General features: G+C 38.5%; 2 protein-coding genes across 2 annotated transcripts in view; both read left to right on the forward strand.

Annotated features, from left to right (window-relative positions):
• The window catches only part of LOC125954570 (protein still life, isoforms C/SIF type 2), a 42798-nt gene extending 40306 nt beyond the window's left edge, over window positions 1-2492 (forward strand). The window contains exon 19 of the mRNA XM_049684974.1: window positions 1-2492. This exon is cut by the window's left edge and continues 2048 nt beyond it. The gene's annotated coding sequence lies outside the window, so the exon portion shown is untranslated.
• Window positions 2493-2884: 392 nt separating this feature from the next.
• LOC125955534 (serine protease inhibitor swm-1-like) lies at window positions 2885-7394 on the forward strand. The gene is made up of 3 exons (XM_049686665.1): window positions 2885-2909; window positions 2984-3181; window positions 7174-7394. The coding sequence occupies exons 1-3, from the start codon at window positions 2885-2887 to the stop codon at window positions 7392-7394; spliced, it is 444 nt and encodes a 147-aa protein (XP_049542622.1).
• The last annotated feature ends 4665 nt before the right edge of the window (window positions 7395-12059 follow it).

The following is a 12059-nucleotide window of genomic DNA, read 5'->3' on the forward strand; positions in this document are numbered from 1 at the left end:
GACCGTATGTGCTGTGCTGCTAGCGATCGAGAAGAGCTATCGGTAGATTGTTCAGAGTCTGTTTTATATTTTCGGTCATTTTTAATCCTAAACAATTCTTAGCGTTTAAACGATATGCCAATAGCAACCCAGGACTAGTTCAGTGCAGATCTGATGCAAACAGCGCTTACTTGGAACCCCACCCAGAGAGAAAGCACTGGATTCATAGGGAAAACGATCTGCCATCTTCTGCTCCCTGACTTCATTGAACGAAGGGCTCTACCTTAAGATCCAAGCGGTTTGCTAGCTAGCAACCAGATTTTACCTGGGACTCACGGAGCGCTGGTAATTTGTGCGCGAGAGAGTGTGTTTTTCTGAGTATTTCTTCTTTTAAAGAGGAAAGCAAATGGCGAAATTTTTCCAAACCATTTCCGCATTGTATGACCTAGTTTCCATTGCCCACCAACTCCGCGCCAGCTCCGCAGGAAAGCCGTAAAGTTGGCAAACATTCTACCAAGACACAGCGAATGAGAAGCTGGAAGCTAACGAACTGAGCAAGGAATAATGAATAATGGAGAGAGAGACACGTATTAAAACAAATGAAAATAATTACGCAAAACAGTATTCCTCTCTGCAACTTCGACAGATGGAATGGAGCAATGAAATGAAGAGAAAGAAGATGGCATTTGGTGAAACGGAAACTAGCCGAAGCCGACAACTCGAACACAAAAGAAAAACTGTTGCAGCAAGATTGCTCTACACTCACAAACAAACAAGCGAGGTTGAGGAAATGAAATAAATGAAGAAAAAGAAGAAAAAAACCCAAGGTTGCAAACAAACCTACATTTACGATGGAAAAGGGAATTGAATTTTATAACAAATAAAAACAACCACAAAAAAGAGAAAACAAACAAAGTTAAGCCAACAAAACCCATTAGTCAAACAACCAGATCAAATAACCTTTACCAATAACGAAGTACGCAAAGGGGAAGTAGCCGGTTGAGGGAACGCAACCAACATCTTCCCTCGCAACCAAATCGCAAGAATAGAAGCAAAGAAAACAAGAGCGAAAAAAAGGGAAGTGAGAGACAAAGAGAAAAGAGTAGAGGGTCAAGGATTTAAGCAAAGATACACACAGCAAATATAAGAAACTCTATACAAAATTACTAAACACTACTAACTACTAACTACTAACGGTTATTATGATTATTATACATTCCCCTCAATCCACACACAAGCGAACACAAACACATACAAACCCTCGCGCATGGGTAGAAAAGGCAGAAAGCAGGCTATGAAAAGATCAACATCACATCGCAGCGATGGGAGTAATTCCCTTTGCCGATTATTAATTGTGTTCACTATTGTTTCGGAGCATTGCCATGTTACTGTTGAATGGAAGACTCCTCCAACGAAATCACATATTCACACATACACACTCGTGTGATTGCACTCGGATTGTAGGATTGAGGGCTGGTTTTAAATGCAAATGCAAATTATCTTACCTGGTGATTCAAAATTGCAGTCCATCACATTTTCCTGTATACCCTGGTGTATGAGAAAATGTGTGACTCGTTCTATCAAGCAGAGGTTTCCCCACTAAATGCACTTTAACTCTGAACTTCTGTTGAATCCAAAACAGCGCGATTGAGATAAATATTGTGTTGTAAAAACTCCCAGCTTACTACGAGCGCCAAGGGCATTATTGTTCACGTTCACTGCTGCCGTACCTTACCCATGCACACACACACACAACTGCAGACACGCACATACACACGAGAAAAAAAAACTTACATTGAACCCTGTGCCAATTACTCGTAAGATTATTAGAAAACCGAAAACCGATAATCAGGCAGACGAGGGTCAAGCGCTCATTATGCTGCGTTGAAGAATTCCATAAGAGTGAAGTGAGCTAGAAATGTGAGCGAAACAACTGAGCTGAAATGTGCGGGCTTAGCGAAAAACACACAACACACTCTCTCACTGAAGCTCTACTACACTGACACTAAGTACACTAATTGCTCGTTTCCGTGGCAGCCGTGAAAACGATAAGCAATCCTGAGAAGCTGAGGAACCGTTTCGGCGATACGCTCACACCTTTTCTCTTCCCGTTTTGCAAAGAGCCTTGGAAACGAGGAGGTGAAAAAGGCCGAACAGAAAGTGGCAAGTACACAACGGAAGTCTATGGTCGTGTATAGAGCTCTTGACTTTATTGGGTTGTTTTTTGTACTCTTTTTGGAACTGTCTAATAAGTATTCACCTTCAAACCATGATACTGTAAGCACGCGAACGGAACCGCAGTTGGCGGTTCCGCACCAGAACGTAAACGTAGAATCTCAAGATATGGTGTCAAAATGCGAAACCAAAACGAAAAAGAAACATGAATAAGCAAAACACGCATGGTAGGTCGAGCGAAACGTCGAACGAATTAAAAAAGGGAAAATCCAACAGCAGAATGATGAGGAAAAAAAATGGTAGAAACCAACACAATGTGCAGAAGTGAAACAAAACAACATGTTCTGAAGTCGTTAAGAAAAACAAATGGTGTTCTAACGGGTGTCTCCGGCCTTTACTTCTTGAAAGAAAAAAAAAGTAACACGTCCCACCGGGTATAGTATGCTGCAGTACAGGTGAGTGAGTCACGACCCGACCGCGCACGCCCACTGCTCAACTGCACAGCACCGCTGCGCTACTCTATTTGAATCAGGCGCACCACGTGCGCACACGCGACTGATTGGACAAAAGAATTCTTCGCGAGGTAAGCGTCTTCTTAGTCTGATGGAACTATATAAGATTAGCCATGTGGTATCATTCCTCATCAGTATCCAACCAGTTATTCAAATCAACTCAAGAAACCCCAAGGATGAACAAGGTACAAGGAATTGTGCTGACTACTTTTGTAGCAATGACCATTATTGCCGCGGTACATGGTATGTAACGCTAGCGTAGAGGATGGTCATAGTTATGATGTAAAAGGAATATCAATCCATCGATCTTTTTGCAGCTGGCTGTATTGATAACAAGTGTGGTTTGAATGGAGAGTTTCTAGTTTGTGGCACGGCATGTCCAGCTACCTGTGAGAAACCAGAACCAAACCAGTTGTGCACCAAACAATGCGTTTCCGGTTGCTTCTGCAAAAAAGGCTACGTCCGAAACGAACACAACGAGTGTGTTCTGCCGTGTGAATGTCCATGCTACGAAGGTTATAATGCTGTTGTTGATAAATAAAACGTTTGATAAAATGTTGAAGAACATGTGATATCAAACCGTAATTATTGCGTTTTAAATTCCATTGCCGATTTGCAAAACTCAATCAATGCATAATCAGGAGTTTTCGATTTATACAATATACATTGAGATAGCCAACACTTTGTTTCGATTTCATGAACAGCCGAATGTGTATACAAAAATGCTTTATAAACAACTTGAGCAAATTGTTTGATAAACACGGCGAGCTATTTGTTCTTTGCTCGTGATGTATAAAATGGACGAACACAGCTTCTAGTCGTCAGTACTTATTTGCAAGGAAAACAATTTATTCCTACAACGCATTGAGCCTAACTTCTTCAGCACGAAAGTCCGAGTGGAAGCAACAAAGATCACCATGCGTTCGGTAATTATCAGTACTACACTCCTTGTGGTGGTATTTCTAGCACAGTCTGTCTCCTGTTGTGAGTAAACCGAATATGAAATATCTCTGAAATTCGAGAAAATATCGATTGAACACTTCTATTATTTCCTCAGTGAATAGATGCGGACAGCGTGAGGAGGCGCTCTATTGTACCGGTGATAATATACCCGTTTGTTCTTGCGTAAAGGGATTTCTCCGCTTCCGTAACAGTTGCGTACCGGAAAATGCATGTAGGACAACAACTCTACCAATCAATTGTCCTACAAATGAAGTTGCTACACTATGTGGTAATGTAGTCGCCTGCCGATGTCGGCCCGGATGGGTGAAATTTAGAGGTGTGTGCTATTCGCGACTATTATGTCATCCAACTAGTCCTAATAAGGGCTAGATAATAAAATTACGAAACAACGATGATTTAATTACAAGCAGTTCATCGGGGCGGGTGTATAAAATATTGGCAATAAAATGAAACTAACGTTTCAAAAATCACGAGAATCTTTACGCAGACGATGACGTTTAATAAGAATATCAAACATCACACAAAAACGATCAAATAAACAGTATCCTGGTATAATCTTTGTTCAGAGCCGCCAACTCTACCAAGACTACCAAACTATACAAATCGAAAACTATCCCAAATCGATATCTGCCAATGCTAAAAAAAATTAACGTAACTCATCATGATAGAGAGAATGACTGAGATTTTTTAAAATAGCGTGTTCAACGAAGTTAAATTTAAAGAAAGTGGTTTGCTTTACATTTACAGTTATAAGCAATAGTTGATTCGAACAAATACAACAGGAATATCTTAAAACGGGCTGTTTTACGAGTCAAATAGTTATTCGTTACTGAGAGTCACAAGAATACAATGGAATATGGGCGAATAACGACACACCAGTCAAACTCCCATTCCTTTAACACATCGTAACAATAGTCCTATTGAGCGTGACGTACATCAGGCATTACTACATCGTTGTTGACTATACACTGAACAAGCGGTACCACAATATTAACAAAACATTTGATAAAAAAAAACCGAAAACTAGCGAGATGTTGATTACAAACAACTCCTGAACCTTCGCGCTAGTTTGCTTCGGGTGTTACATTTTGAAAACTACCAACTTAGCGCATGTTGTGCATTATTGCAATCTATAAATGGAGTAGATTCTACAATGCTGATATTTAGTACGAACTGTACAATGCCCAACATGCATCTCTCGCTAATTGTAGCTGCGTCGATTGTGACCTTGCTGCTGGTGAATTCTGTTTCCTGTGGTAAGTTCTTCAACTCAGAAAGATGGTAGCTATTGGGACAAACGTATTCAAGATGTACTGCTGTTTCACAGAACAAAAATGTAGACCGGAAGAAGAGCTTCTGCAGTGCGGCGATCAGACCGAATGCCATTGCCGCTTCGGATCAGTCCGATACGGTCAAAAATGTTTATCTGTTAAAACGTGCGAACCATTCAAGGACAAAATGGATTGCAGACGGAACGAAATGCGTCTTAAGTGCGGAAAGACAAGCGTGTGCTACTGCAGACCAGGATACGTGTTGCATAGAAATGCTTGCATTGTAAGATCCGCGTGTAAAGCAGTAGGAAAGTAATAATTATCAAAGATTAGATACACCGTTCTATCGGTCTGCTAGTTTGGACAGAGTTTCCCATTTCTTTCTGTAAAAGATACGAAGGGAATATGTGCTCTACTTGTAATTAATAGACATTGAAAATAAAGGTGTCAAGCCTAATACATAAAGTGTTTCATTGTTTTGCATCAATGATTTATCAGATTTTTATTTGGTATAGAAATGGAATTATAGCGGAGCATATTAAAATATGTACGATATTAAAATATATACGATGTTGCATTTAACACACAAAAAAAAAATGAAACTAGCCTTCAACGATCTGTACACATTTTATTTTATTTTTTATTAAATAAACCCTAAAAAATAAGTTTACGCCACCATAAGATAGAGGAAAAAACCGATTGCAAAATATTCCTACGTTCTGCTATTTGACAGGAGCTTTCATTAATTGAGACGACAGCAATTGGCTATTGAGTGGAGTTGAGTATGCAAATTTTCCGAAAAGATTAATAAATAAGAACTGTACAAGAAGCAGTTATTCCATGATGGTTTGTGTAAATATTCTTGAATTATGGAGTCTGTTTTCGGCTATAGAGTCAAAAATTCATTCAGCTACCTTAATCCGACATAAGACTTACTACCAAAAATCTTTATTTGCAAGTGAATGCGGCTTATAAAACACATGTTTTGAAATAAATCTGTTTCAAAACGAATCATTCAGAATGCTTAAAGTAGAACTTTTTTTATCCAGCACACAGCACACGATGCGTCACGGCCGTTTAGTCATCACGAAGCTAGTTTATTGTTTTCTTAAGGAATGAATTACATTAGTTCCCAACTAGGAAGCCAACTATCGCCTTAATTTCGCGTTTGGTATTTTTAAAATTTACGTACATTGAGAAATCCGCGCAACATCGCTATACGATGTATAAATGGATTGAATTTGACTTCACAAAGCCAGTTCAAATCGTGTGAAGGAACTAGGAACAAGATGCGTTCCTTGCTAATTATTCTTACACTCGTCGTTGTGGTGCTTATGACACACTCCGTCGACTGTCGTAAGTAACTTTAAATACTGAGCTTAATGAATTTTCACAGTATCGTGTTTACTCTTCACAGGCAACCAGTGTAGACCGGATGAAATACTCATGCGGTGTGGTGATCAGGAGGCATGCTTCTGTCGCCGCGGACTCTACCGTTACAATAACAAGTGTCTTACGCGAAACAGTTGCGTTCGGGGAGCTTTTCATTTGAAATGCAAAAAGAATGAAGTCTCTCTCCAATGCGGAAGCGTGCAGGGATGCTTCTGCGACGGATTAGGATACGTGCAGTACAAAAATTATTGCTATCTAAAACAATTTTGCGTACCATTAACTCAATGATACGCAAACGATCGAACTTCGTTTGAAAATTTCATACTATCGAAAATTCGAAATATCGCAAAACAAAATAGGTAATTGTCAATAAATTGTTAGCTCCACTGCAGCGCGCTTAAGCAAAATGTTGTACTAAAGAGATTTAACGAGCACAACAAAGCGGCCTAACACATGCGCAATAGTATGGGTAATATAAAATACATTACATCGATGTAGATTAATTATGCAAACATCAGCTCTGGTTCTTTGATATCGCATTAAGCCACCTCACTAAGCGACCAGCATTAAGCCACCTCACAGAAACAAAGGCAGCGAACTATGCATGATGGCCACACTTCTGCCTCCGCGTGAACCATGCAATTTTAAAACACGTGCGCAGATACACGTAAGTGTGCGGCTTCCATGACAAATAACTAAGGTACTAGAAGCAACCTTCAAATCTTTGAACTAGAAAACATGTTTCTGTCGACAAGGCAATCTGCGAGTTGGTGAAATATGCATATCGGAATCAGCATGCAAACTTGAACCATCACAAATACAGTGTAATACTAATCTCCCAGCTCCCAGCAACAATGTTTCTGCCGTTCAGGGTATGTGAGGTACAATTGATAACAAGTGTGGTTTGAATGAAGAGTTCCTAGAATGTGGCACGGCATGTCCAGAGACCTGCGATAAACCAGAACCAAACAAGGTCTGCACCCTGCAATGTGTTTCCGGTTGCTTCTGCAAAAAAGGCTACGTCCGAAACGAACACAACGAGTGTGTTCTGCCGTGTGAATGTCCATGCTACGAAGCTTTTAAAGCTGTTGTTGATAAATAAAATGTTTGGCAGTATATTGAAAAACATGTAATTTCAAACCGTAGTTATTGCGTTTTAAATTCCACAGCTGGTTTGCAGAAATCAATCAATGCCTAATCGTGAGTTATGGAATTATATAATATGCATTAATAAAACAGGTAATTTCTCAGCACTCTGTTTCGATTTCAAGAATAGCCGAAAGTGTATACAAAAATGCTTTATAAACATCTTGGGCAAATTGTTTGATAAACACGGCGAGCTATTTGTTCTTTGCTCGTGATGTATAAATTGGACGACGAAGCTTCATAGTCGTCAGTACTTATTTGCAAGGAAAACAATTTATTCCTACAACGCATTGAGCCTAACTTCTTCAGTACGAAAGTCCGAGTGGAAGCAACAAAGATCACCATGCGTTCGGTAATTATCAGTACTACACTTCTCGTGGTGGTATTTCTAGCACAGTCTGTATCCTGTTGTGAGTAAACCGAATATGAAATATCTCTGAAGATCGAGAAAATATCGATTGAACACTTCTATTATTTCCTCAGTTAATATATGCGGAAATCGTGAGGAGGCGCTCTACTGTGCCGCTCTGAAAAGTCCACAATGTTACTGCATTAAAGGATTTGTCAAATTCAAAAACAGTTGTATACCGGAACGTTCATGTATTACAACTGGCATACCACCTTTGAATTGTCCTCCAGGTCAAATTGCTTCTCTATGTGGTAATGTACTCCACTGTCGATGTATACCGGGATGGATGAAATATCGAGATGCATGCTATCAGCGCATTACATGCAAACCCTACACACCAGGTATACATTGAGTTAAATAATAGACCAACATAACAACGCTCTATTCAATCATACAATTACAAGCAGTTCATTAGGGCGGGTTTATAAAATATTGGCAATAAACGATCAAATAAACAGTATCCTGGTATAATCTTTGTTCAGAGCCGCCAACTCTACCAAGACTACCAAACTATACAATTCGAAAACTATCCCAAATCGATATCTGCCAATGCTAAAAAAATTAACGTAACTCATCATGATAGAGAGAATGAGTGAGATTTTTTAAAATAGCGTGATCAACGAAGTTACATTTAAAGAAAGTGGTTTGCTACACATTTACAGTTAAAAGCAATAGTTGATTCGAACAAATACAGCAGGAATATCTTAAAACGGGCTGTTTTACGAGTCAAATAGTTATTCGTTACTGAGAGTCACAAGAATACAATAGAATATGGGTGAATAACGACACACCAGTCAAACTCCCATTCCTTTAACACATCGTAACAATAATCGTATTGAGCGTTTTTTTTTCCTATTCCTACGTTCTGCTATTTGACAGGAGCTTTCATTAATTGAGGCGACAGCAATTGACTATTGAGTGGAGTTGAGTATGCAAATTTTCCGAAAAGATTAATAAATAAGAACTGTACTAGAAGCAGTTATTCCCCGATGGTTTGTGTAAATATTCTTGAATTATGGAGTCTGTTTTCAACTATAGAGTCAACAATTCATTCAGCTACCTTAATCCGACATAAGACCTACTACCAAAAATCCTTATTTACGCGTGATTGCGGCCTATAAGACACATGTTTTGAAATAAATCTGTTTCAAAACGAATCATTCAGAATGCTTAAAGTAGAACTTTTTTTATCCAGCACACAGCACACGATGCGTCACGGCCGTTTAGTCATCACGAAGCTAGTTTATTGTTACTAACAGTTTAGGATGTACTCGATTGCACGTTTAGTAGGAGGTAAAAAAATCCCCACTTTCCCCAAACAACAATGATGACAATTGAAGCGCAATATGAAAAATCCAGATATTTTCAATCGTCGAGTCAGACACTGATATCCGGCCGTATCGATGAAAATACGGAACATTCATATTCATCAAAGATCAAAAAATTATGTATAGAAAATTAAAATGTGCACACACATTACTAACAGTTTAGGATGTACTCGATTGCACGTTTAGTAGGAGGTAAAAAAATCCTCACTTTCCCCAAACAACAATGATGATAATTGAAGCGCAATATGAAAAATCCAGATATTTTCAATCGTCGAGTTAGACACCGATATCCGGCCGTATCGATGAAAATACGGAACATTCATATTCATGTTGAATTCTATAGTTTATTTGCAAGCATTTACTACATCATTCATCACATCAGCTAAAAAAAATTGGATTCATATCGAATTTATACTGAATGGCAGTATATATCAAATATTAACATTATCATAAGTGCTGTTCCCCGGGGTCTAAACTCCAGGTGGCAACGTGAGGAGCTCAACTCAGTTATTGGAAAAATGAGTCATTATGTGTGTTGTGTGTAAAAGGGCAGTAGATTTGCGAATAAAGGGGAATGTGACTAGAAAACTCAGATTCTTTGCGACGCTAATGGTATCCCAAAAGCGAGGACCCCTTTACGAGGGCCTAGCACCAACGACAAAAACCTGAGCTCGATAGTCCCCCAAAAGCGAGGAGGAATTAAAGGCAACGGGATTACATACACAACAAGCAGTCTGCGTTAGTCGCAGCAATGCTTCCGATTCCTTCGCAGGCAAAAGGGAAGCGTGCCAGCCGAGTATCAACTGCCAATGATAATTTAGTAATAGTAGCTGATTAATCCATGAAATTCAAAAATACGCTCAATACCATGGTTGGCGATCATGTAACCAAGTTTGAATCATCGGCAAATATTAACAACCATCATAACACACAAAGTACTAACACAAAGAAATAGAACATTTCAGTAAAACCTAATCTTCTACGCGTGGCGACGCACGCGGGTCATGCTAGTAGCTTTATAAATAGGAAATCAAAATTAAGCACACAAAATCAAATCCTACTATACAAAGCCATAGTACGACCAATAATAACATATGCGGCTCCAGTCTGGGCCGATTGCGCAAAAACTCATAAGTATAAGCTTCAAGTATTCCAAAATACATGCCTAAAACGAATCTTCAATCTGCCGCCTTGGCACAGCACTACGGACCTCCATAGGAGGGCCGACATCCCGAAAATTACTTCATTCATCTCTTCATTAAGTAGTAACTTCAGTCTTAAGTGTAGGATTAGCCATAGGAGGCAAATAAATGAGTTAGTTAGGAACTAGTCATAAGCATCTACACTCCGTCCAGTTACTATAAGACCACCATCAGTTTGTTCCAGAAAATCTTCAAGGATCACAATTTCAAATCGAGACTTTTTATTACTATTCTCTACTCTAAAAATAAGTTATTAAACAGTAATAGGGATGGATAAAATCCCAGGTTGAATTTTGGCGGCAAATTAACAAAAAATGAAGTGTCCAGTTAGTATAAGACCACCTTGATTTATTTTTTTTTCTCAGCGAAAAGAAGTAACCAAATCATCTAAATCCCGAAAATAACTATTCGTTATCAAATCTTAATGGTTTCAAATGTGTAAAACGGGATTTGGCATGCTCTTTATAAACTTTGGTTAATTTTAGAAGCAAAGACTCTCATATGTGTCTCAAAACCGCTAAAATCATCGCTCAAAGCTAACGAAACGAAGAATACTGCTTTCCCCCAGCATCCCATTTACTAATTCGAATTCAGAAGATGTTTTGCAACGGATTTTATGCTATACTGCGAGCAGATATGGCCAACAAATCAATTTTCTAATCTTTATTCGAAACCGCAATCTTCTTTCTTATGTTAATAAAAGCATTATTTCACTAATATGTTAACTTTTCCACACGGTTTTTGATCAAAAACGATAGCAGAGATTCTCCTTCAAAAGTAGATGTGCTTTGTTAAATGGAAAAAATACAATCTTGAGCCTCCCGGCTCTATAAAGTTTCACCCAAACTATGCAGGAATTCCCATTAAACCAACAGGTGCTGAAAGAGGCTCTGAACTTCCAAAATCACGACATTAATCTATGAATCCAGTAGAAACATGTTGATTCAACGTCTATTCACCGTTGTAAACAACCAGGGAATGGTTAAATGAACGAAAAAACCATTATTTTGCGTCTATTGTTTTATTGGGAATTCCTGCATAGTTTGGGTGAAACTTTATACAGCCGGTAGGCTCAAGATTGTATTTTTTTCATTTAACAAAGCACATGTACGTTTGAAGGAGAATCTCTGCTATCGTTTTTGATCAAAAACGGTGTGGAAAAGTTAACATATTAGTGAAATAATGCTTTTATTAACATAAGAAAGAAGATTGCGGTTTCGAATAAAGATTAGAAAATTGATTTGTTGGCCATATCTGCTCGCAGTATAGCATAAAATCCGTTGCAAAACATCTTCTGAATTAGTAAATGGGATGCTGGGGGAAAGCAGTATTCTTCGTTTCGTTAGCTTTGAGCGATGATTTTAGCGGTTTTGAGACACATATGAGAGTCTTTGCTTCTAAAATTAACCAAAGTTTATAAAGAGCATGCCAAATCCCGTTTTACACATTTGAAACCATTAAGATTTGATAACGAATAGTTATTTTCGGGATTTAGATGATTTGGTTACTTCTTTTCGCTGAGAAAAAAAAATAAATCAAGGTGGTCTTATACTAACTGGACACTTCATTTTTTGTTAATTTGCCGCCAAAATTCAACCTGGGATTTTATCCATCCCTATTACTGTTTAATAACTTATTTTTAGAGTAGAGAATAGTAATAAAAAGTCTCGATTTGAAATTGT

This window comes from Anopheles darlingi, chromosome 3 (assembly GCF_943734745.1).
Source record: "Anopheles darlingi chromosome 3, idAnoDarlMG_H_01, whole genome shotgun sequence".
Classification (NCBI taxonomy): Eukaryota; Metazoa; Arthropoda; class Insecta; order Diptera; family Culicidae; genus Anopheles; species Anopheles darlingi.

What these genes read in the sequence shown, in the direction of transcription:
- LOC125955534 (XM_049686665.1), top strand. Translation starts at nt 2,885, where the DNA reads ATGACCATTATTGCCGCGGTACATG. An exon ending in CATTATTGCCGCGGTACATG is followed by an intron (nt 2,910 to 2,983) that starts GTATGTAACGCT and finishes ATCTTTTTGCAG; the next exon opens with CTGGCTGTATTGATAACAAG. An exon ending in TGAATGTCCATGCTACGAAG is followed by an intron (nt 3,182 to 7,173) that starts GTTATAATGCTG and finishes AGGGTATGTGAG; the next exon opens with GTACAATTGATAACAAGTGT.